General features: G+C 45.9%; 1 protein-coding gene across 4 annotated transcripts in view; it reads right to left on the reverse strand.

The window, feature by feature from the left end:
* The window catches only part of EPHA10 (EPH receptor A10), a 1,640,855-nt gene that overhangs the window by 68,600 nt on the left and 1,545,133 nt on the right, over positions 1–27,122 (reverse strand). For 3 of the 4 annotated variants that reach the window (XM_078681220.1, XM_078681221.1, XM_078681222.1), the window contains one exon: positions 2,710–2,859. In XM_078681220.1, coding sequence (XP_078537346.1) covers positions 2,710–2,859 — 150 coding nt within the window. The remainder of the gene's footprint in view (positions 1–2,709; positions 2,860–27,122) is intronic. The other variant, XM_078681224.1, reaches the window with a different exon arrangement.

Consider the following 27,122-nt stretch of genomic DNA (forward strand, 5'->3'; position numbering starts at 1 on the left):
GGAAGAATGTATGTGTTGTGTGCGTGCAGCTCTTCACCTGTTTTGTGCACCATTTATTGATCTAGTGTTGATTTGAATCTGATTATCCACAGATATACTTGCACTGTTTCATTGTGGTAAAAAATAATTTTCAAAGAAAACATTTTATGTGAAAAAGTATATATATGTCTCTATAAATGTTATAAGTGTAAAATGATGTTAAAAAAAAGATAAAAATAATTTTTCTACTGTGAAATAAAGTAAAATGAGAAAAAAATTACAATTGGTGTAGACATTGTTAGTATATGCCCTGTGTTGGAGAGACTATTCCCACGAAAAAAGTACTTATAGGTCAGGAGGGAGTAATTTTCATTTGGATCACTTTTTGTGAGGCAGCGGCGGCATAAAAATGAAGCCCATTTGCAACGTGATGCATCTAGGGAGATGCGACACGCTGAAAGCCCTGCATCACATTATACCTGGGTCAGGTATATTGTATGCAGGGTGGGCATTCCCGCGCAAAAAAGCCTCATAGAAGTGACGCAGTGACATCTACAAGATTTCACTGCACCACTTCTAGGACTCCACTGCATCAAAACTTTACGCCTGCTTGGAGCAGGCATACAGAGTGGCGCAGTACAATGAGGATAGGCCTTCCCATGCATTGCTGGAGTTGCGTTGTGCTTGTGACACGACTCCAGCAATGCGTGACCTTTGCGCCAACAGATTCGTCAGAATTTCTGACACATCTGTCAATCCTTGTGCCATTGTGCACCGTATTTTAAATACTGCACGTACATGGTGGCACAAGTGTTTCTCAGAGAGGCACAGGGAAAGTGCCGCACCTCTACAGATGCGTCACTTTATTATAAATCGGCCCCTTGTATGTTACAACGCTCTTTAAACTTCACTCTTGCATCCCGTAGACAGATTTCAAGGCTGGTTTTATCAGGCTGAGCTGTCACTCTGACACATTCTGGAGGCCACGCCATATGCTTCCTCTTTCAAATTTCGACAGGTCCCTTGCTGCTTCAGTTTAAGATTTTGGCTGGCACTCAAGCTGGTAGGCAAGCTATGAATGCTCAATAATTTCTTTAAAGACTGTCCTACTTTCGTCACTACCTAGCCATCAATAATTAGATTACCAATTGGTTTTTCTCAAGAGCGTCAATTGAATGTCTACAAGTGCCAGAGCCATGCAAGATTTTTAGGATTTCCAAATATGGTGGTCGATTAGGATGGCGGACGGACTTGCGTCCGTCTGCCACCCCCGAGGTGGAGGGACCGTCTGCAAGGGCAGGGGCGTTCCCTCGATGCCAATTAGGATGTGACCGCCACCCTGGCGGTCACATCCTGTATCTTTAACATTGAGGCGGGTGCTGCTTCAAGCAGCACCCGCCGCAATGTTAAAAATGCATGCATTGTATTTGCATGCACAAAGCCACAGGCACCGCGTGGTGCCTGCCACTTTGTGCATGCAAATGCAGAGGGGTACCATAGGTACCCCCCATGTGCACCCCCACCCCCCTTTCACCCTGGGGGCCCACAAGGGCACCCCAGAAGCAAAGGTCCACATGCTTTTCCACGGCGGAAAAACCGCCGCGGAAAAGCATGTTTACACACACACTTCCTAATTTGGCTGGCGGTGTCTTGCAAACACCGCCACCAAATAGCGGTCTACACCCCACGGATCAGCGACGGAAGGACCTGCCATCTGCCGCTGATCCCACTGCCATCCTAATCTGGCAGGTGTTGTTGTCAGGGACTGTGGCGGTGAATCCGCATCCTCCGGGCCGGCGGTGGCTTCCACCGGTCCGGAGGATGCGGATTCACCGCCATCCTAATCGACCCCTAGATACATTCAATAAGGGCCAGATTTAAAAAGGTACTTCCGTGTAATACAGATACAAGGGGGAGTCTCCGCACTCGGGTCCTCGGCACTGAGAAATGAGTTGCGGAGAATCAGCCTCGAGTACGAAGTATACCCACACTTGTGACTTTACTACAGGTATTTCTGAATCAGGCCTTCCACCTTGAATGAGGGGAACCCACACTTGTGACTTTGCTACAGGTATTTCTGAATTGGGCCCTGTATGCCTATGTAAATTGGTTGCAATAGAAACAGTCAATGTTTGCCCTGATTATTTGTAATGGACCCAGAACCAAATTCTGCTAAATAAGCACCCAGTAGTGTCGGTAGTGGGATGACCTGCAGGGCGGTGACGTGGGGAGGGGGAGGGGCAGGGTGGGGGGTATTAATGTATGGATTATGGAGTTTTACAGGTAAGTAAACATACAAATAAATAAAACGAATTTTGTTGCACGCACTGCATCACATTTGGTGATGCAGGTCATCCAACTACCGACCGCGGCTGTAAGCACCCAGCAAGTGTGCGGCATTTTTTGGACATGTAAATTCTAGATATGGGGTTAATTCAATATTCGGTGTAACAACCCTACCTTAACTTTTACCTCACTTCACATAAATTAACAGCTATAGGGGCATTGTTTTTTTAGGAGTTCCTGTTCTATAATATTTTATGTTGTTCGACCACCGTTTGTATAGCGCATTTTTACCAATTCTATGGCCTCGACGAATTCTAGAGCTGTAAGGAAATTCCATATGGTAGTTAATGAGAAAAAGCTCATCTAAAATACAATATAATAATGTGGCAACTCTGACATGCATCTGATATGAGGAAACGTCACAGGTAGTTACTTTTAACTTACGTCTTGGTTTGACATGTCCCAGTAAGGTCTCTCGCCATAGGACATCACCTCCCACATCACTATACCAAAACTCCACACATCACTGGCGGTACTGAAGCGATGATACTGGATGGCTTCAGGGGCAGTCCACAAGGCCAAACTTTTCCCACCCTGTTGAGAAAATACATGTTTTAATCACACAATACACTCGCTTATGTCTAGATGTAAATATTGTTTTACAAAACATTAGGATATGATTAACTCCGAAAATGTATTTTGAGTAAAATTGATAACATGTCCAAAATATGTTTTTCTGATAAGATCTCGTACAAACACAATATGCTGCAGAAAATGAATGGGTTGGAATGGTACAGTACCGGTTCATTTCAGACCACAAAAATAAAAAAAAATCATGTAAATAATTTATTCTGATAAGGAGATAACAATAGTTATGTAGGACGGTGCAAAGCACTTGTTTTACCTGGGGTTATACTTTGATAATGAATATTTCTACAATGGATCATAGGTTATTTTTTTATCTTTTTTCCGAGGGATCGTCCTTAGTGCTAGTCTTTTTTTTCTACTGACTGTTTTGTCCATTCTTTGCCATAACAATGTTTGTGATATGAGAGTATTGCATATTGGAATTGAAGCAGGAATGGAATTTATTAAAATGTTGATGAAGCAGTCCGTTTCACCGTTCCACACTGTAAAATCAGGCTGGGACCATTTGTGCACAGTAGGTGAACAGATGGCTTTTGCCAAAGCTGGTTCAGGACGTGAATAAAAATGCCAGATTTTGGTGCCTTTTTTGTATTCATTGCAGTTATGTTCTTTAAAAAAGAATACCCTGCGACTTCAGTGCTTTAAAATGTAAAAACACTATACTAGTTACAACTTTGTTTTCTCAATAACAAACTTTTACATCAACGGGAGCGGTAGTTGAAAGTTGATGTACACATTAATTTGATCAACAAACGTAATTCGTTCTTTAACTTGGATCGCAATAATCAAACCTTTTGATACAACTTCACAAAAATGATCTTAATCACTCAATCATGCAGTAATATACATATGAGCCATACTTTCTAAACTACACCAATGTCTAAAACATTAGCCATTCTGCATCAATTAATCAAAATGTATAGATTGGATAAAAAAAAAAGCAATGACAAATGAAATGTATTTTATTGTCTGTTAGAAATTGGGTTACTGTTAAGCAGGAACCATAATCCTAGTCAATGTCAGTCAGATACACACCATACAATAACTTGTGCTCACCCTCTTGCAACCTGGCACAGAACAGTCAGGAGGAACTTAAGAGGCAATGTGTAAAGTACTTGTTCGACACTTCAAACAGTAACCCAGTGAAAACACCACAAAAAAACACCACACCAGTTTAGGAAAATAGATTATGAATTTATAAATAAAACAAGACCAAAATAGCAAAAATCCAAGTAGTAGAAGTTGCCATAGGAATTTTTAAAGATTAAATGAAAAAATAGCTTTTAGATGCAATAAATGCCTCGATAGGGTATCTGGTCATTCTGGATTAGGGCAAAGTCAAGATTTCAGACAAGCCGCGATGGAGTGCTGGTTGAATACTGGAGCCACGTAATTCCCACTGAGCAAAGTGCCTTGATCCTGGTCACAACAGTAAGATGCGGGGTGCATCCAAGCGATGTGTCAATCTCAATCGCACAGTCGAGGTGATGTGTTGATTTTCTTCATGCAGCGGTGGCAATGCACTAGTTCTGAGGATGATGCACCAAGCTGAGAGGAGTTGGTTCCATAGACGATGCACCAGGTTTCTCCACGTAGTAGAGGGAATGCCTTGATCTTCTCACACTGCAGCAGTAGTGATGGGGCAGTTCTGAAGCATCGGACCTTTAAGATAATTTGCTGGTTCCAACTGTCACGCACCGATTCTGCTCCTGCAACAGCGCTAAAGCATCGCTCTGCAACACGCAGACAGGAGATGCATTGGTTCGAATGGAGCATGCTCTTAGGTGGCCCATCCAATGGACCAGGCACGTTGATATTCCTGAGTCTCAAAACAGGAGGCAAGCTAGCATGCCCTTGGAGATCCCACTGGGTTTAAGGAAGAGTCCAGTTCTTCGTCAGCAGGGCCAGATGGTAGCAGGTAGCAAGGCAGCACAGCAGAAAAGCAGTTCTTGCAGATCGGCAGTCTCGCAGAGTGACAGTCCTTATAGCAGCACAGCACCCCTTCTTCCTGACAGAGTTTCTTTATAGATCCAGAAGTGCCTGATTTGGTGGGGTCAGAGATGCAGCACTTATACCCACTTGTGCCTTTGAAGTGGAGGTGGCTTTAAAAAAGGGCTTTGAAGTGCACATAGGTCCTCCCTTTCCGGGTCTGGCTTCAGAATCACTACAGGGGGTAATCAACACTTGGTGTGTGGACCAGACACTGACCATTCAGATGTAATTGTAAACTCCCCCATCTTATCCTTCCCAGGATGAGCCATCAGGATGCATATGGGAAAGCAGTCACACCTACCCTTCCTTTATGTGTGGCTGTCTATAGGGAAGGCACAATGTCCAGCTGTCACCCACCCAGACGTTTATTGTAGACAGGCTGCAGGAACACAGAGCTTTAAGAACAGATACATCTTTTCTAAACGTGGCATTTTTAAAATAGTAATGTTAAATCCAAGTTTGCAAGAAAAGAGGTTTCATCATTACCATTCCAATTATATTGAACATGACAGAGCCACTCCTTCTCAATCAGGAATTACAGCTGAAAAGTGTGATAAGGAATTTCCAATGTTAACTTATGAGAGGGTTAGGCCTCACAGTAGTGAAAAGCGAATTTAGGTGTTTTTTACTACCAGGAAGTGCAAAACTTAAAAATACATGCCCTACCTTTTTGTTACAATGCACGCTGCCCTATGGGCTACCAAGGGTTCACCTTACGGGTGATGTATGGTTAATGAAAGGGGAGTTTAAGGCTTGGCAAAGGGTTTTAAATGCCAAGTCAACATGACAGTCTAATTTCCCACACATGCTCTGCAGTGGCAGGCCTGAGACGTGGTTAAGTGCTACTTGTGTGAGTGGCACAATCAGGGCTGCCTACCCACCAGTAGCATTTATTTTACAGGCCCTGGGCACATGCAGTACATTGTACTAGGGACATACAGGTACATTAAATGTGCCAATTAAGGATACATCAATTAACCCATGTTTTAGGGGAGAAGCACATGCATTTTAGCACTGGTCAGCAGTGATACAGAGCTCAGAGTCCTAAGGCCAACAAAACAAATACAGCAAAAAGTGGAGGTAAGCAGGCTAATGTTTGGGGAAAAACCACCCAAAGGCTATGAGGCCTAACTATATTACATACATCAACAAGTAAAATTCAGGTGAAAACATGTGGCACTCAGTTTGATGGATAGAAACACAATGTGGTAGGCATCACACATTCTCAAATGCTGCATTTACACCATATTTTCACTACTCGCACTGCCACATATACTTCTGTGTTATTCAACCAATGATCTGACCTTCCTGATATCATTCATCATTGGGGTTAGATCCACTGGTAGAGTCCAGAATAAGTACACAAAATGACACATCATTGGTAACATTTTTGTATTATTTAGAAAGAAAAAACAGATTAAGGCAATTGTACAAGGACGCAATGAGGATCTAACTCAGTGATGAGTGAAAGCCACAATGGATGCTCAAGTTTACATATCAATAAGAAATTGTAGAAGTATGAAAGACATCAGTGTTCATTTAAAATATTTAGTGACAGGATGGATTGTCAGCCGGTCAATCAGCTAATAAAGTTTTACAAAGAGAGGAAAATATAGGAGAATTTGAAAGCCCTTCATCTGCTTGAGAAGAAGGCCTGAACAATGCATTTATCTTCATGCACATACTCATGAATGGCAACATAGAATGAAATAATGTACTAAAAACATGCTCTGATGATGTTAGTTTTATCGTATTATGACCACTCAAAGAATGTGTCAACGTTCTTGTAAATTCACTGTTGCGAAACCCATATCTGAAAGGAAGTGGGATGTTATCCATTTTTCGGAGATAGGAATTGTAATGCAGAAAAAAAGCGCCATTTTAGATACAAGGCCACATATATATTAATATGGGTAAATGAGGACTAGAGAGAAGTAGAGAGAGTGTGTGAGTTGAATGAATTTCGTAATACAAAGTGTTTTATTAATTTTATGACAATACCAAAAACTGGGCTTCCAAAGTCAAACAATATTATTTGATATTATTTGGTAATGAAAATAATTCGAACTAAGAGACCAACATTGTGCCGTTGGGAGGGGAAATTGGTCAAACAAAGATTCTGGCTTTTTGTGACTATTCACGGTTACCCCTTCCAATTTACTTGATGAGTAGGGTTCAAAGATATAAAGAAAAATATTTCCAGCACTCCACACGCCTTGAGCCAAATCTTGCCTATTAACACTGCTTCTAAATATGTATGACCACATAGAAACTGAAACAAAGCAATACATCTTGGCTGTAAAGCTGACTTTTTGCGAAGACTGGGTAGAAAAGTTTAATTCATATTGACCGATCTTAAGAACAAAATATATACTACAGTTGTGGAACGTTGGGATACCTCACATCAATGTCCTGCCTTTGGTCTGAAGCTCTACAGGCAATGTAAAACAAAAGATAACAATAACATTAACTTGCAAGCAAAAGGCAAATAAGTTAGGTATCCAGGCAAGTGGGAGGGACCCAGAGCCCTCTCATCCACTTACAACAAGAGAACGGTTGGAGGAAGGACCAAAAGAACAGCACTCACTGGACCCTTATTGGGATCTTGCAAATTGTGAACACCCAAGCGCAGAACAAGTTAATGAGACCGCAAGACATGTCACATTGCATTATTTCAGGCATCAAATATATGACAATGACGTGTGTCCATCTGCTCAACTTGTGCTGAAGACATGCTAAAGACAGGCCAAGTTCTGTTCATTCACCCTTTAAATGATGATGGAAAGATCAAATGAACCAATTATTTACCCTATTTGCATTTCACGAAAATTATTAATGAGGTTGGCTTTGTGCCATTAATAAGAACAACGGTGAATACTTATTTGGCCATTTCTCAGTATTATTTGGTGTAATTATTATCTAGTAAAAGAGCTAATAAAGTAGACATTGTTGTTAATAAGAAAAGCTAGAAATGCATATTGATACCATGCATAAACCATAGGCCTTATTCAGGAGCGGCACATGCAGATAAGAGCAATGAGGCGGGGGGGGGGGGTCTCGACAGATGACGAAGATGAAAAATGATTCATCTATTTAATTTTCCCTTGTTGTCGTCTGTCAAGATTTCCAATACCCCATCCCACAACTGTTACCTGCACAGGCCCCTCCTGGCCTTATTTATAGTTCAGCGGATCGGGGTGGTTAAAGAAAATACCTCTGCCGTCATGACAGACCTCCAACTGCCAAATTTAGAATTCTCCAATGAATCCTTGGATAACTCTCTACATTGACAGAAACCACCATGATCTGTCATTGTAGGACATTTTGTTGAATGGTACCATCAGCCATAAAGGACAGCTGTCAAAACTCCAAATCAGGCCCTAAGATGGTTAAACTTTTAGCAATATAAAGAAGAAAGCTAAAGTAGTTTACAATTATTTGTGATATAAGTCATTTTGAGGAGTTGAAAAAAGAAAAATTGTATGCCAGCATTATTGGAACAGAAATACAATGAAAGGGTTACAATGTACAAGCAAAACCAAAGGAAATGATGGACGGAGCGTTGACAATACAAGCACTCACCCCCAGTCAACTGATCTGGGTTTAATCCATCACCGTTCTTTAGCCCACTCTGCCACCCCAGTTCAGACATGGCAATATGCAAATCAGTCTGACCCTGTGCCTCATGGGAACAGTCCAGCCCGAACTGCCAAGCCATGCCTTCCCTGGACCGGAAACAAGCTACCGAGGACAGGTTTCTGGCATTTCAGCCTTCTTCAGCCCGGCTTGCTTGAATCCAGTGGCAAAGTGAGCAAGGGACTCACGTCTGAGCATACCCTGCCAACTTATGGCGAACAAAGAAAAACCAAAGGAAATGATGGACGGAGCGTTGACAATACAAGCACTCACCCCCAGTCAACTGATCTGGGTTTAATCCATCACCGTTCTTTAGCCCACTCTGCCACCCCAGTTCAGACATGGCGATATGCAAATCAGTCAGACCCTGTGCCTCATGGGAACAGTCCAGCCCGAACTGCCAAGCCATGCCTTCCCTGGACCGGAAACAAGCTACCGAGGACCGGTTTCTGGCATTTCAGCCTTCTTCAGCCCGGCTTGCTTGAATCCAGTGACAAAGTGAGCAAGGGACTCACGTCTGAGCATACCCAGCCAACTTATGGGGAACAAAGAAAAACCAAAGGAAATGATGGACGGAGCGTTGACAATACAAGCACTCACTCCCAGTCAACTGATCTGGGTTTAATCCTTCACCGTTCTTTAGCCCACTCTGCCACCCCAGTTCAGACATGGCGATATGCAAATCAGTCTGACCCTGTGCCTCATGGGAACAGTCCAGCCCGACCTGCCAAGCCATGCCTTCCCTGGATCGGAAACAAGCTACCGAGGACTGGTTTCTGGCATTTCAGCATTCTTCAGCCCGGCTTGCTTGAATCCAGTGGCAAAGTGAGCAAGGGACTCACGTCTGAGCATATGCTGCCAACTTATGGCGAAGAAAGAAAAACCAAAGGAAATGATGGACGGAGCGTTGACACTACAAGCACTCACCCCCAGTCAACTGATCTGGGTTTAATCCATCACCGTTCTTTAGCCCACTCTGCCACCCCAGTTCAGACATGCTCAGACGTGAGTCCCTTGCTCACTTTGCCACTGGATTCAAGCAAGCCGGGCTGAAGACGGCTGTAATGCCAGAAACCGGTCCTCGGAAGCTTGTTTCCGGTCCAGGGAAGGCATGGCTTGGCAGTTCGGGCTGGACTGTTCCCATGAGGCACAGGGTCAGACTGATTTGCATATAGCCATGTCTGAACTGGGGTGGCAGAGTGGGCTAAAGAACGGTGATGGATTAAACCCAGATCTTTTGACTTGGTGTGAGTGTTTGATTGGTTCAGATGCTCCGTCCATCACCACCCTCTTTTGTACCACTTTTGGCCGCCATAAGTGTGGCAGGGTATGCTCAGACGTGAATCCCTTGCTCACTTTGCCACTGGATTGAAGCAAGCCGGGCTGAAGACGGCTGTAATGCCAGAAACCGGTCCTCGGAAGCTTGTTTCCGGTCCAGGGAAGGCATGGCTTCGCAGTTCGGGCTGGACTGTTCCCATGAGGCACAGGGTCAGACTGATTTGCATATAGCCATGTCTGAACTGGGGTTGCAGAGTGGGCTAAAGAACGGTGTTGGATTAAACCCAGATCTTTTGACTGGGTGTGAGTGTTTGATTGGTTCAGATGCTCCGTCCATCATCACCCTCTTTTGTACCGCTTTTGGCCGCCATAAGTGTGGCAGGGTATGCTCAAACGTGAGTCCCTTGCTCACTTTGCCTCTGGATTCAAGCAAGCAGGGCTGAAGACGGCTGTAATGCCAGAAACCGGTCCTCGAAAGCTTGTTTCCGGTCCAAGGAAGGCATGGCTTGGCAGTTTGGGCTGTACTGTTCCCATGAGGCACAGGGTCAGACTGATTTGCATATAGCCATGTCTGAACTGGGGTGGCAGAGTGGGCTAAAGAACGGTGATGGATTAAACCCAGATCTTTTGACTGGGTGTGAGTGTTTGATTGGTTCAGATGCTCCGTCCATCACCACCCTCTTTTGTACCGCTTTTGGCCGCCATAAGTGTGGCAGGGTTTGCTCAGACGTGAGTACCTTGCTCACTTTGCCACTGGATTCAAGCAAGCCGGGCTGAAGACGGCTGTAATGCCAGAAACCGGTCCTCGGAAGCTTGTTTCCGGTCCAGGGAAGGCATGGCTTGGCAGTTCGGGCTGGACTGTTCCCATGAGGCACAGGGTCAGACTGATTTGCATATAGCCATGTCTGAACTGGGGTGGCAGAGTGGGCTAAAGAACGGTGTTGGATTAAACCCAGATCTTTTGACTGGGTGTGAGTGTTTGATTGGTTCAGATGCTCCGTCCATCATCACCCTCTTTTGTACCGCTTTTGGCCGCCATAAGTGTGGCAGGGTATGCTCAAACGTGAGTCCCTTGCTCACTTTGCCTCTGGATTCAAGCAAGCAGGGCTGAAGACGGCTGTAATGCCAGAAACCGGTCCTCGAAAGCTTGTTTCCGGTCCAAGGAAGGCATGGCTTGGCAGTTCGGGCTGTACTGTTCCCATGAGGCACAGGGTCAGACTGATTTGCATATAGCCATGTCTGAACTGGGGTGGCAGAGTGGGCTAAAGAACGGTGATGGATTAAACCCAGATCTTTTGACTGGGTGTGAGTGTTTGATTGGTTCAGATGCTCCGTCCATCACCACCCTCTTTTGCACCGCTTTTGGCCGCCATAAGTGTGGCAGGGTATGCTCAGACGTGAGTCCCTTGCTCACTTTGCCACTGGATTCAAGCAAGCCGGGCTGAAGACGGCTGTAATGCCAGAAACCGGTCCTCGGAAGCTTGTTTCCGGTCCAGGGAAGGCATGGCTTTGCAGTTCGGGCTGGACTGTTCCCATGAGGCACAGGGTCAGACTGATTTGCATTTAACCATGTCTGAACTGGGGTGGCAGAGTGGGCTAAAGAACGGTGATGGATTAAACCCAGATCTTTTGACTGGGTGTGAGTGTTTGATTGGTTCAGATGCTCCGTCCATCACCACCCTCTTTTGTACCGCTTTTGGCCGCCATAAGTGTGGCAGGGTTTGCTCAGACGTGAGTACCTTGCTCACTTTGCCACTGGATTCAAGCAAGCCGGGCTGAAGACGGCTGTAATGCCAGAAACCGGTCCTCGGAAGCTTGTTTCCGGTCCAGGGAAGGCATGGCTTGGCAGTTCGGGCTGGACTGTTCCCATGAGGCACAGGGTCAGACTGATTTGCATATAGCCATGTCTGAACTGGGGTGGCAGAGTGGGCTAAAGAACGGTGTTGGATTAAACCCAGATCTTTTGACTGGGTGTGAGTGTTTGATTGGTTCAGATGCTCCGTCCATCATCACCCTCTTTTGTACCGCTTTTGGCCGCCATAAGTGTGGCAGGGTATGCTCAAACGTGAGTCCCTTGCTCACTTTGCCTCTGGATTCAAGCAAGCAGGGCTGAAGACGGCTGTAATGCCAGAAACCGGTCCTCGAAAGCTTGTTTCCGGTCCAAGGAAGGCATGGCTTGGCAGTTCGGGCTGTACTGTTCCCATGAGGCACAGGGTCAGACTGATTTGCATTTAACCATGTCTGAACTGGGGTGGCAGAGTGGGCTAAAGAACGGTGATGGATTAAACCCAGATCTTTTGACTGGGTGTGAGTGTTTGATTGGTTCAGATGCTCCGTCCATCACCACCCTCTTTTGTACCGCTTTTGGCCGCCATAAGTGTGGCAGGGTTTGCTCAGACGTGAGTACCTTGCTCACTTTGCCACTGGATTCAAGCAAGCCTGGCTGAAGACGGCTGTAATGCCAGAAACCGGTCCTCGGAAGCTTGTTTCCGGTCCAGGGAAGGCATGGCTTGGCAGTTCGGGCTGGACTGTTCCCATGAGGCACAGGGTCAGACTGATTTGCATATAGCCATGTCTGAACTGGGGTGGCAGAGTGGGCTAAAGAACGGTGTTGGATTAAACCCAGATCTTTTGACTGGGTGTGAGTGTTTGATTGGTTCAGATGCTCCGTCCATCATCACCCTCTTTTGTACCGCTTTTGGCCGCCATAAGTGTGGCAGGGTATGCTCAAACGTGAGTCCCTTGCTCACTTTGCCTCTGGATTCAAGCAAGCAGGGCTGAAGACGGCTGTAATGCCAGAAACCGGTCCTCGAAAGCTTGTTTCCGGTCCAAGGAAGGCATGGCTTGGCAGTTCGGGCTGTACTGTTCCCATGAGGCACAGGGTCAGACTGATTTGCATATAGCCATGTCTGAACTGGGGTGGCAGAGTGGGCTAAAGAACGGTGATGGATTAAACCCAGATCTTTTGACTGGGTGTGAGTGTTTGATTGGTTCAGATGCTCCGTCCATCACCACCCTCTTTTGCACCGCTTTTGGCCGCCATAAGTGTGGCAGGGTATGCTCAGACGTGAGTCCCTTGCTCACTTTGCCACTGGATTCAAGCAAGCCGGGCTGAAGACGGCTGTAATGCCAGAAACCGGTCCTCGGAAGCTTGTTTCCGGTCCAGGGAAGGCATGGCTTTGCAGTTCGGGCTGGACTGTTCCCATGAGGCACAGGGTCAGACTGATTTGCATTTAGCCATGTCTGAACTGGGGTGGCAGAGTGGGCTAAAGAACGGTGATGGATTAAATCCAGATCTTTTAAATGGGTGTGAGTGTTTGATTGGTTTTGATGCTCCGTCCATCACCACCCTCTTTTGTACCGCTTTTGGCCGCCATAAGTGTGGCAGGGTATGCTCAGACGTGAGTCCCTTGTTCACTTTGCCACTGGATTCAAGCAAGCCGGGCTGAAGACGGCTGTAATGCCAGAATCCGGTCCTCGGAAGCTTGTTTCCGGTCCAGGGAAGGCATGGCTTGGCAGTTCGGGCTGGACTGTTCCCATGAGGCACAGGGTCAGACTGATTTGCATACAGCCATGTCTGAACTGGGGTGGCAGAGTGGGCTAAAGAACGCTGATAGATTAAACCCAGATCTTTTGACTGGGTGTGAGTGTTTGATTGGTTCAGACGCTCCGTCCATCACCACCCTCTTTTGTACCGCTTTTGGCCGCCATAAGTGTGGCAGGGTTTGCTCAGACGTGAGTCCCTTGCTCACTTTGCCACTGGAGTCAAGCAAGCCAGGCTGAAGACTGCTGTAATGCCAGAAACCGGTCCTCGGAAGCTTGTTTCCGGTCCATGGAAGGCATGGCTTGGCAGTTCGGGCTGGACTGTTCCCATGAGGCACAGGGTCAGACTGATTTGCATATAGCCATGTCTGAACTGGGGTGGCAGAGTGGGCTAAAGAACGGTGATGGATTAAACCCAGTTCTTTTGACTGGATGTGAGTGTTTGATTGGTTCAGATGCTCCGTCCATCACCACCCTCTTTTGTACCGCTTTTGGCCGCCATAAGTGTGGCAGGGTATGCTCAGACGTGAGTTCCTTGCTAACTTTGCCATTGGGTTCAAGCAAGCCGGGCTGAAGACGTCTGTAATGCCAGAAACCGGTCCTCGGAAGCTTGTTTCCGGTCCAGGGAAGGCATGGCTTGGCAGTTCGGGCTGGACTGTTCCCATGAGGCACAGGGTCATACTGATTTGCATATAGCCATGTCTGAACTGGGGTGGCAGAGTGGGCTAAAGAACGGTGATGGATTAAACCCAGATCTTTTAACTGGGTGTGAGTGTTTGATTGGTTCAGATGCTCCGTCCATCACCACCCTCTTTTGTACCGCTTTTGGCCGCCATAAGTGTTGCAGGGTATGCTCAGACGTGAGTCCCTTGCTCACTTTGCCACTGGATTCAAGCAAGCCGGGCTGAAGTCGGCTGTAATGCCAGAAACCGGTCCTCGGAAGCTTGTTTCCGGTCCAGGGAAGGCATGGCTTCGCAGTTCGGGCTGGACTGTTCCCATGAGGCATAGGGTCAGACTGATTTGCATATAGCCATATCTGAACTGGGGTGGCAGAGTGGGCTAAAGAACGGTGATGGATTAAACCCAGATCTTTTGACTGGGTGTGAGTGTTTGATTGGTTCAGATGCTCCGTCCATCACCACCCTCTTTTGTACCGCTTTTGGCCGCCATAAGTGTGGCAGGGTATGCTCAGACGTGAGTCCCTTGCTCACTTTGCCACTGGATTCAAGCAAGCCGGGCTGAAGACGGCTGTAATGCCAGAATCCGGTCCTCGGGAGCTTGTTTCCGGTCCAGGGAAGGCATGGCTTTGCAGTTCGGGCTGGACTGTTCCCATGAGGCACAGGGTCAGACTGATTTGCATATAGCCATGTCTGAACTGGGGTGGCAGAGTGGGCTAAAGAATGGTGATGGATTAAACCCAGATCTTTTGACTGGGTGTAAGTGTTTGATTGGTTCAGATGCTCCGTCCATCACCACCCTCTTTTGTACCGCTTTTGGCCCCCATAAGTGTGGCAGGGTATGCTCAGACGTGAGTCCCTTGCTCACTTTGCCACTGGATTCAAGCAAGCCGGGCTGAAGACGGCTGTAATGCCAGAATCCGGTCCTCGGAAGCTTGTTTCCGGTCCAGGGAAGGCATGGCTTGGCAGTTCGGGCTGGACTGTTCCCATGAGGCACAGGGTCAGACTGATTTGAATACAGCCATGTCTGAACTGGGGTGGCAGAGTGGGCTAAAGAACGCTGATAGATTAAACCCAGATCTTTTGACTGGGTGTGAGTGTTTGATTGGTTCAGACGCTCCGTCCATCACCACCCTCTTTTGTACCGCTTTTGGCCGCCATAAGTGTGGCAGGGTTTGCTCAGACGTGAGTCCCTTGCTCACTTTGCCACTGGAGTCAAGCAAGCCAGGCTGAAGACGGCTGTAATGCCAGAAACCGGTCCTCGGAAGCTTATTTCCGGTCCATGGAAGGCATGGCTTGGCAGTTCGGGCTGGACTGTTCCCATGAGGCACAGGGTCAGACTGATTTGCATATAGCCATGTCTGAACTGGGGTGGCAGAGTGGGCTAAAGAACGGTGATGAATTAAACCCAGATCTTTTGACTGGGTATGAGTGTTTGATTGGTTCAGATGCTCCGTCCATCACCACCCTCTTTTGTACCGCTTTTGGCCGCAATAAGTGTGGCAGGGTATGCTCAGACGTGAGTCCCTTGCTCACTTTGCCACTGGATTCAAGCAAGCCGGGCTGAAGACGTCTGTAATGCCAGAAACCGGTCCTCGGAAGCTTGTTTCCGTTCCAGGGAAGGCATGGCTTGGCAGTTCGGGCTGGACTGTTCCCATGAGGCACAGGGTCATACTGATTTGCATATAGCCATGTCTGAACTGGGATGGCAGAGTGGACTAAAGAACGGTGATGGATTAAACCCAGATCTTTTGACTGGGTGTGAGTGTTTGATTGGTTCAGATGCTCCGTCCATCACCACCCTCTTTTGTACCGCTTTTGGCCCCCATAAGTGTTGCAGGGTATGCTCAGACGTGAGTCCCTTGCTCACTTTGCCACTGGATTCAAGCAAGCCGGGCTGAAGTCGGCTGTAATGCCAGAAACCGGTCCTCGGAAGCTTGTTTCCGGTCCAGGGAAGGCATGGCTTGGCAGTTCGGGCTGGACTGTTCCCATGAGGCACATGGTCAGACTGATTTGCATATAGCCATGTCTGAACTGGGGTGGAAGAGTGGGCTAAAGAACGGTGATGGATTAAACCCAGATCTTTTGACTGGGTTTGAGTGTTTGATTGGATCAGATGCTCCGTCCATTCCCACCCTCTTTTGTACCGCTTTTGGACGCCATAAGTGTGGCAGGGTATGGTCAAACGTGAGTCCCTTGCTCACTTTGCCACTGGATTCAAGCAAGCCGGGCTGAAGCCGGCTGTAATGCCAGAAACCGGTCATCGGAAGCTTGTTTCCTGTCCAGGGAAGGCATGGCTTGGCAGTTCGGGCTGGACTGTTCCCATGAGGCACAGGGTCAGAATGATTTGCATATAGCCATGTCTGAACTGGGGTGGCAGAGTGGGCTAAAGAACGGTGATGGATTAAACCCAGATCTTTTGACTGGGTGTGAGTGTTTGATTGGTTCGGATGCTCCGTCCATCACCACCCTCTTTTGTACCGTTTTTGGCCGCCATAAGTGTGGCAGGGTATGCTCAGACGTGAGTCCCTTGCTCACTTTGCCACTGGATTCAAGCAAGCCGGGCTGAAGACGGCTGTAATGCCAGAAACCGGTCCTCGGAAGCTTGTTTCAGGTCCAGGGAAGGCATGGCTTGGCAGTTCGGGCTGGACTGTTCCCATGAGGCACAGGGTCAGACTTATTTGCATATAGCCATGTCTGAACTGGGGTGGCAGAGTGGGCTAAAGAATGGTGATGGATTAAACCCAGATTTTTTGACTGGGTGTGTGTGTTTGATTGGTTCAGATGCTCTGTCCATCACCACCCTCTTTTGTACCTACAATGTACAAGCACCTACGAGCCCTATGAACACACTCAAAATACATACACACCACTCACAGTACAAGAGGTGTTGATTTGGTGATGCCACCGCTCCGACTTGTTAATAGAGTATGCATTTCCAAAACCACTGATTTAGCAGAAACCGTGTTTTATTTGTAGGGGTGCATTATAATGACATGTGTAGGCTACATCCACATATAATCCTTTGTCGTTGTGAAATTTAGGGTTAGAAATTTAGATGAAATAACATGAAACGTGATGTATTTTAGGCTGTTTGAATGTAACGTGGATCAAATAACCTAGAAGGTAAATGTAACTAGTTAAAAACGTTATTGTGAAGAATTTGTGTAGTGAAGCTAACAATTATTCATGTATCTACTGTGCTTATGGAATGTGTTATTTTAGATGTATGTACTAATGTCAACTGAAAGTGCCTCCTTCTTATGCAGATGGATAAAACTCAAGTGCCTTATGTTAGCTGAAATTGTAGGCCTTAAATACATTTCCCCCTATAAGCTCTTATTTGGAATTTAAAGTTTGAATATCATGTACGCTCTGAATTTGCTCACTTTTTCAGGTTTGTGTTGCAGGTGGAAGAAGCGTCCTTACTATTTAGAATGATGTCTTTTTTTTCTTAGGCAGGCGAGTAGAGAAGGGATACATCGATAAAAGAAATTGTTGTGTTTCACACCGGAGAAGGCCTGGCAATCAAGGTCAGCAATGTTGCAGTTCAGGAGAATCGTGTACAGTGAAAACCTACCTATGGGATCGTGCATGGAATAAATGGCATGACTCGTCGCAAGGCCTCTTGGGAAATGTACCTGTATTTTATGAGATGCAAGTAGGGAAAGTCGCCCACTTCTTCCCTCTCTGTCCCTATGGAAATAGTCTCTTAGTGGTCTTAGTGATGGATTAAACCCAGATCTTTTGACTGGGTGTGAGTGTTTGATTGGTTCAGATGCTCCGTCCATCACCACCCTCTTTTGTACCGCTTTTGGCCGCCATAAGTGTGGCAGGGTATGCTCAGACGTGAGTCCCTTGCTCACTTTGCCACTGGATTCAAGCAAGCCGGGCCGAAGACGGCTGTAATGCCAGAAACCGGTCCTCGGAAGCTTGTTTCCGGTCCAGGGAAGGCATGGCTTGGCAGTTCGGGCTGGACGGGCTGGACTGTTCCCATGAGGCACAGGGTCAGACTGATTTGCATATAGCCATGTCTGAACTGGGGTGGCAGAGTAGGCTAAAGAACGGTGATGGATTAAACTCAGATCTTTTGACTGGGTGTGAGTGTTTGATTGGTTCAAATGCTCCGTCCATCACCATCCTCTTTTGTACCGCTTTTGGCCACCATAAGTGTGGCAGGGTATGCTCAGACGTGAGTCCCTTGCTCACTTTGCCACTGGATTCAAGCAAGCCGGGCTGAAGACGGCTGTAATGCCAGAAACCGGTACTCGGAAGCTTGTTTCTGGTCCAGGGAAGGCATGGCTTGGCAGTTCGGGCTGGACTGTTCCCATGAGGCACAGGGTCAGAATGATTTGCATATAGCCATGTCTGAACTGGGGTGGCAGAGTGGGCTAAAGAACGGTGATGGATTAAACCCAGATCTTTTGACTGGGTGTGAGTGTTTGATTGGTTCAGATGCTCCGTCCATCACCACCCTCTTTTGTACCTACAATGTACAAGCACCTACGAGCCCTATGAAAACACTCAAAATACATACACACCACTCACAGTATGTAATCCGGTTGTCCCTCGGGATCGGGTAACTCAGTATGAACCCCAAGCTCTCACCCCCTAGTTAGCCCACAAAGGAGGTGCCAGTCCAATGGAGGAATGCAACAAGCTCTTTATTCAGACTTGTTTAAAAAGGTAAAGTATAAGTAAAGCAAGAGTGATGAAATGATGCGGATCGCGTCTTACCGTCCTCTGCAATGGCGCTGGTCCTAGCACCTTCCAACAGAGGACCCCGTGCTAAATAATGGACGAAAATGCCACTCGAGTCTTATCCGCGTTATAACTCTAACGTGATCGTCCTCCGCATGCGTGTTAGTCCTAACACGCGTCCAACGGAGGGCAAAACACCCAAGCGTTTTCCACACTCGATACCCTCGAGCGGGGACTGGTCAGGGTCTCAGTAACTCGATACCCTCGAGCGGGGACTGGCCACAGATAACCAAAGTTCCTTCCGCTCGATACCCTCAAGCGGGGACTGCCACTGCGTCGGAGCCGACTTGCTCGATACCCTCGAGCGGGGACTGCCACTGCATCGGAGCCGACTTGCTCGATACCCTCGAGCGGGGACTGTCAGTGTTCGGAGCGGACCGGAGTCTATGGAGTGCTCGATACCCTCGAGCGGGGACTGACAAGGCGTCGAAGCCAAACGGGATCTAAAGGGTTCCACCGAGCGTGAAGCGGAGCCCCGCTGTCACAGACTCGGGAAATCAGAGCCTTCTCACCTTTCGGCTTCTACTCCACTCCAAAGCCGTCGTAGTTCACGGAGTTCTCCAACCGCTCGCACTCTTCTCCAGGTTCGCGGGGAAGTGTTCAAAATATTCGACGCCTACCGCTGGCGTCCTGATTCCTTATATGGGTACGCCCACTGGCGCTCCTGTCTTGCACAGCCTTCTGGGGATCGTAGTTCGGGCGGGCGGTTTCCGGATTCCTGTAGGTTTCCTCACCCTTCTCGCCTCCGCCGGTTGTCTTAACACAGTACAAGAGGTGTTGATTTGGTGATGCCACCGCTCCGACTTGTTAATAGAGTATGCATTTCCAAAACCACTGATTTAGCAGAAACCGTGTTTTATTTGTAGGGGTGCATTATAATGACACGTGTGGGCTACATCCACATATAATCCTTTGTCGTTGTGAAATTGAGGGTTAGAAATTTAGATGAAATAACATGAAACGTGATGTATTTTAGGCTATTTGAATGTAACGTGGATCAAATAACCTAGAAGGTAAATGTAACTAGTTAAAAACGTTATTGTGAAGAATTTGTGTAGTGAAGCTAACAATTATTCATGTATCTACTGTGCTTATGGAATGTGTTATTTTAGATGTATGTACTAATGTCAACTGAAAGTGCCTCCTTCTTATGCAGATGCATAACACTCAAGTGCCTTAGGTTAGCTGAAATTGTAGGCCTTAAATGCATTTCTGCCTAGAAGCTCTTATTTGGAATTTAAAGTTTGAATATCGTGTACGCTGTGAATTTGCTCTTTTTTTAGGTTTGTGTTGCAGGTGGAACAAGCGTCCTTATTAGTTAGAATGATGTCTTTTTTTTCTTAGGCAGGCGAGTAGAGAAGGGATACATTGATAAAAGAAATTGTTGTGTTTCACACCGGAGAAGGCCTTGCAATCAAGGTCAGCAATGTTGCAGTTCAGGAGAATCGTGTACAGTGAAAACCTACCTATGGGGTCGTGCATGGAATGGATGGCATGACTCGTCGCAAAGCCTCTTGGGAAATGTACCTGTATTTTATGAGATGCAAGTAGGGAAAGTCGCCCACTTCTTCCCTCTCTGTCCCTATGGAAAGAGTCTCTTAGTGCGAACTCTGTAGCAGCATGCTGATTGACCCATTGATGTGGGGAGACTTTTTAGGAAGAATCCACATGCTGGCATCTTTTTATTTTACTCCTCTTCTGAGAATGCTAGAGTAGAGATGCCACGTTAGTGTTAGTGTAGGGGTAGACTAAAGCTATATTTTTATCAACCCTCAATGCAGGGAAATTTGGACTCATGCTCTTTGATCCTTTGCATTCTATTTATTGAACTAATTGTTCTGTTTATGCTTCATAGATTGCACAGATTTGGCTTCATGCTAATTCCATTGTACTTGTACACTCTCATCTTGAGGTGTCTTAATGTTCAGTTATTTTTGGCTTTATAATAAATCAACTAACAGTCCATAGTTGTCTGTGGTTACTATGAATGTAAAAACTCTCCTGTTGAATTAATTGGATAATAATACCGAATTTTCTCTCCCCTACACTTTAATGCTGCTAAAAAGAACCATCGGATTGTGAGTCTAGAGCAGATCTGGAACTTGTGGGCCCAGCCCTTTCATCACCTTCCATTGTTTGAATGTGCATAGATATCCAGTTGCTCGCCTGGTTTTCCTAATCATCCAATAAAGAGGAAGCATAGTCTGGTAAACTGCTTCTGGGGAAGGTGTGCTGGTCAAACAACCACCCCAACTGTCCTGAACAATACAAGTGGGGTGCCGGTAGGAACAGCCAGAAGGGTTCACAGTGTACTACCCTTTGCTTAATTTGAGCCGCTGGTTGCCAGTGGGGGCCACCAGCACTTATACATGGGGAATCAGCACCTATTTTTCCACAACAGACATTTACAAAGCGCAAGAGAGGAATAAACACACAAAGGGGTAAGACCGGGAAAGACAAAGACAGAAAAAACTTCACTAAGGGAGAAAGAAGAAACCTGCAAGTGAGAGATGAAGGGGCATGGAGTGTCTGGTGTTGGACTAAAGTGGCATAAGGTGGATTCAAAGGTACACAGCCTTGGTATTTGACGAGCTGACAATTAATTGCACAGGCTACGACTTCTGAGCAGAGACTTTTTGAAAAAAATGCCGCCACTGATAAATGTAAATATCCACACCAGCTATCATGCCAAAAATTACACTAAGTGCATGTGCACTATTGACAATAGTGGCTTTTCTGCATTATAGCGTTTGTGAATATGTAGCAGATACACCCACATACACCCATCTATGAATGCTTCAGTGCTGCAGATACCCCTGCAAACAGAACAGTGGCTTTGCTTCACCAGAAACCAACCCTGACAAGACCATCTGAGATGAGGCACTTGAAGAAATGATAGCAAGAAAATGCAATGATCAACATATAACCAATACCATATTGGAAAAGGAACTGGTCAGCAATATAAACATAGTACATTAAAGAGACAGTAAGGGTTGGAAGACCAATAGGGTTAACTTTTCTAGTGCCAAAGCTAATAGGTCTGGCTCTTTGACTTTGTGTGCCTAACTTAAAACTAAACAGAGGCTTCGTCATCATCTCTCCAACGCCGCAACGAAGAGCTGAGCAATGAAAAATCTCATAGCTCTATTTGTCAAATCAATTAGTAAAGGAAACAGGTGAAGAGATGCATTTGTTACTTATTTTGTCAGACGCTTTTGTTTAATTGCATATTTTCAGAAGAGAAAGTGAAACACATAAAAACACGCTCAAGGCATTGCAAATATCTGTCCCAGTTAGCTGAAGAAAGGGAGCATCTTTTACGGAAAGAATGGTGGATTCCGGACATTGGAAACAGGAACATGCTGTGTAAAGCTCCCTCGGGAGACGGTGGCATTTCGCACCAGAGAAAAGAACAACACGAGATGAAAACTATGGCATTCGCCACAATCTGATGGATCACCCTTCATTCACTTCTGCTGCAATTAAATACTATATTTTGCTGAATAGACAGTGAGTTTACATGATTTAAACTACAGCAGTACGAAACAAGTGTACGTGTTGGTGCTCCTCGTTTTTAAGTTGAATTATGAAATCTGAATGAAGTTCCATCGGTTTGACGAATTTCCATAATTAAGTCACTCAGTCTGCCGAAAGCAGGCTGACAAACCTTCATTACGAAAAAATATCAAAACGACTAAGAATCTTTTTTCATGTAAATTGTATGCTTTGGTCCAACATGTCTATTTGAAACAAGCATTGGCATTGCCAATAGGTCTCGCTTTTGGGCCCTTATAAGTAGTTATGCAGCATAATTTCCTTGTTGCAACAACATAAAATGTCGCATGCATAAACACTTAGATGGTCCCAAAAGCGAGCCCTATTGGCTATTTGCAATGCAATAAGTCTTGCATTTAGGCAACTTTAAGCTGTTGGCATAGTAAATGACAATGCCTTTTCAATTTATTGTAAAAGTAAACATTTTTGAAAGTTATTGTCATTTACAATGCCATTATGTTCAATTTAAGTAAATAGGAGACCTATAGCATTGCAAATGATTGTTATTTATGATGTGTAGCCTGGCGTTGCGTGTGTGAGTGGCGTTGCGTGTGTGAGTGGCGTTGCGTGTGTGAGTGGCGTTGCGTGTGTGAGTGGTGTTGCGTGTGTGAGTGGCGTTGCGTGTGTGAGTGGCGTTGCGTGTGTGAGTGGCGTTGCGTGTGTGGGTGGCGTTGCGTGTGTGAGTGGCGTTGCATGTGTGAGTGGCATTGCGTGTGTGAGTGGCATTGCGTGTGTGAGTGGCGTTGCGTGTGTGAGTGGCGTTGCGTGTGTGAGTGGCGTTGCGTGTGTGAGTGGCGTTGCGTGTGTGAGTGGCATTGCGTGTGTGAGTGGCGTTGCGTGTGTGAGTGGCGTTGCGTGTGAGTGGCGTTGCGTGTGTGAGTGGCGTTGCGTGTGTGGGTGGCATTGCGTGTGTGAGTGGCGTTGCGTGTGTGAGTGTCGTTGCGTGTGTGGGTGGCGTTGCGTGTGTGAGTGGCGTTGCGTGTGTGAGTGGCGTTGCGTGTGTGAGTGGCGTTGCGTGTGTGAGTGTGGTGTTGCGTGGATGATAGTGGGCTTGCGTGGGTGTGAGTGGCGTTGCGTGTCTGTAAGTGTTGCTGTGTGGGTGAAAGTGGCACAGAGCCTTTGATGTGGCCTGGCGCAGGAGAAATGCTGCTGCTGCTAATTAAATACAAGAGCGGCCGGGAAGCGGCCGGGAAACACAAGTACGGCCGGCCACATAATTAGGGGAGGAGAAGCCGCACAGCACACGCTGGGAGAAGCCCTTTGATGCAGCAAGATGGGTTTTTTAAGAAAAACTCAGTAAGAATGAGGCGCTCTGCCTGATGTATACGTCTGGGTATATCGTAAGCCGAGTAATAGTGAGGTGCGTACAGAGCGAGTGGAGAAGCCCGTAACCACTCAACATGAAAAACACATGAATTTCACAAATCTAAATAAACAGCATTGCTCTCGCACACAAAACATATAAAGGTTCGCGGAGGCGAACAAGTGAAAGTACAGGCACTACAATAGTATCATTAAAGGAACAGATGCAGATTCCTGAGTGTGTGTTCTTAGAAGAGTTGTTTAATCAGTCCACAAAAGGCCACAATCAGCCGACACGTGTTTCGTCGAGTGAGTGTGGTTCACCACGACTCTTCAGGGCTTGTGGCTAGCCTGTAGGTGTACAGGTCTAGATGGATAGATGTTCACTGGGGACATCCATCAAGTGTGAACAGGAATCGCTAGATCAAACAAGTAGTCTTTTGGAAGAGATGCCAGCAAGCAAGTGTGTATGCTTGTGATTTAATTCAAATCTCGCGGTGTGGATAAATAAGCAGGCGTATACTTAATACGTGTGCGTATCAGTCGGTAACCGGGAGGGGATCTTACGGTTAGTTCAAAAAGCCGATCAGTCTCGGCGTCTATTTCTCTGAAGTGTGCTGTCCCTCCTCTTGAGTTTCCCGGTCGCCGTTTGCGAAGAACGGACGCCCTTTGATGTGCTGTGCGGCCGCGATGCGAGCTCTGTGCTGGGGGAGGGGGGAGGGCCATTAGCCTGAACTCGCGGCAAGATCAAACGAAGGGTGGGAGGGACATTGAGGAACAGATGGCCATGAAAGTGTATGGGCCAAAAGCGCGTGCCTGTGGCCACGTGCACTCGAAGAAAACGCCACGAAAAAATGCGGTGGTTTGACAATCAGTTCGAGCACTTGAATTCTCACCATTTCCCATTCCTTCGGAATGGTAAAGGACGAGACCTAAAAAGGGTGCAGAAGTCTTAGCAGAAGCGAGGCAGGACCAGGTGGGAAACAGGTATTAGATAAATAAAAGAGGGAAGAGGAATAGTAGGTGGGGGGTAAATTCAAAGGGACAAAGAGTAAAAAAACAAGAAACGAATGTCTCTTTAAGAATGGTTTTCTCCAGGCTGGTTAGAGCAACCTGGTGAAAAACACTAATAAATGAAATTTGTCAATAAGGGTCAATACATAAATCTTCCAGAAACATTTTTTATGTTTTAATAAAAAAAAAAAAAAAATAAGTTCAACCATTTAAATTATCGAAGCACTAGACCGTTGTGTGCTTTCTTGTTCCAAGTTTGAAAGTTCAGTTATTAAAAACAACTTTTTATGGTTGACTTTAGGAGGGAAGGAGTCCGGGGCTCACCAGCACAAAGGGTAGGATTCCTTACTTATTTGTACACGCTGCCATCTGCACCACTTCACACCTGCATAACTGTAGGGCGCACTATATACCAACAAACCATCCATGCTAACTCGCACGATGCGCATAATATCAGCGCAAACCACAGTATACCACTCTAAAACCCCGTTTGACCCCTTATATACCACATACACCCACAGTTTCCCCTACCATACTACAACATACTGACCCATCAAATACTACATCTTACCACAACAATCTATAAACACATCACATTCTACCAAATCAAAACAACATCCAGCATTGACAGACCGTTCCATAACATACCATGTGAGATAAATACAGTATCATACTATTCCACTCACACACAGCCTAACATCACACTTTCAAACGCTGCGCAGTTCCATACAAGACCACATCCAAATGAACAACTGCATATGACACAGACCCTAATACACACAGCACATCATTCCACAACCAACCAACGCCAAAGCACAGCTAGGAAATCGCAGCACATACTCAACCAAATTAACATTACTCCTTTCTGCAAGACATTATTTTACAGCCTTAGCAAATCATTGTACACCACAATATAAAATATACCATGCTACTCCAACCTATTCTACTCCACTACATTTTTAACTACACTCTGTAACAGAATATCACATCTTTCAATATCAATTCACCCCATACAATACCATACAATACTAACACTCTGACATCATATAACAATGTACTACACCATTCAACACTAGACTGCACTGTACAGTTGATATACAGCAGACCATATCACAACATGGGGCAGATACTGTAGCAGATTGGAACTACTACAGCACACACATCACCACAATTCACCACATAATTTCACAATACCCAAAACCAATTAACACCCTTATGCAGCACAACACACCTCACACACCACATCATGCCAATGTTTAATTAATCACTCCAACCCATATCACGCCACACCACAGCATTCCATGTGGTAATTTACCATAATACACCACCTAACACAAACATTGGACACACCACATCACATATATTCTGTGCTGGTGCCAGCATTTGAAGTAGTGTGACTTCCTATATACTACCCCTCTAGTTCTGGAAATTCCTTCCTTCACCTGCCAAGGCTTCAAGTAGTCTAGGGTGACAAAAGACTGGTGCCAAATTCCTTTGTTTGTGTGCTGGAGGCAGGCCTTTGAATTGTAAGAGGGGCAGGGAACAATTCCACCCTAACCATCGTGGCAGGATGTCTCATCCTGGCAAAACCTAATCCCCTTTGTCTCACTGTCTGGGAGGAATACACAAAGGCTAACAGCTAACCTAATCACAGTCATGTGATCCAGGGTACTAGCAGAAGGCACATATGGTTAGGATAAGAAAAGGCAAAGCTTCTACAAGTGACAGTTTCAGAATTGTGTCTTAAAATGCAGCTTTACCTTCAAAGAGGATTTTAAATTACGATTCATTTGATTGTAAACATCATTTTCTTATCTGCTCCCAAACTTTCAATTTTCACGTATTACGTGTAAAATCATACCCCAATGTTTATCCTTTGGGAGATCAGCCCTTCAATAGTGAGACCGACTTCAGGGTTTTTTCTCTACCAGGGCATGTAAAACTTAAATTCACATGTCCCACTTTTTAAATACAGTACACCTTGCCCTAAGAACCATAAGGACCTAACTGAAGGGCGGCAAACAAGTATTAGAAAGTTAAGCTTAGGCCTGGCAAAAGATTTACTTTGCCAGTCCGAAATGGCATTTTAATACTGCACTCCAGGTTGCAGTGGCAGGCCTGAGACCTATTTTAAAATGGTAGATCCGTTGGTGGCACAATGAGTGCTGCAGACCAATTAGTAGCATATAACATACAGGCCATTGGAACATGTAGGACCATTTACTAGGGTCTTACACATAAAGTAAATGTACCAATTATACGTAGACTAATTGTACCATGTTTTATTGAGAGAGCACATTCACTTTAGCACTGGTTAGCAGCAGTAATATACACTGAGTAATTAAGCCAACAAAAGCAAATTCAGAAAAACAGGAGGGGTGAAAACAAATGTTTTGGGGGGCTCCTACCCATGGGAGCCAGGTCTAACAATAAGTATAACAGTTCTCCACT

Source organism: Lissotriton helveticus, chromosome 3_1, assembly GCF_964261635.1.
Source record: "Lissotriton helveticus chromosome 3_1, aLisHel1.1, whole genome shotgun sequence".
Taxonomy (NCBI): domain Eukaryota; kingdom Metazoa; phylum Chordata; class Amphibia; order Caudata; family Salamandridae; genus Lissotriton; species Lissotriton helveticus.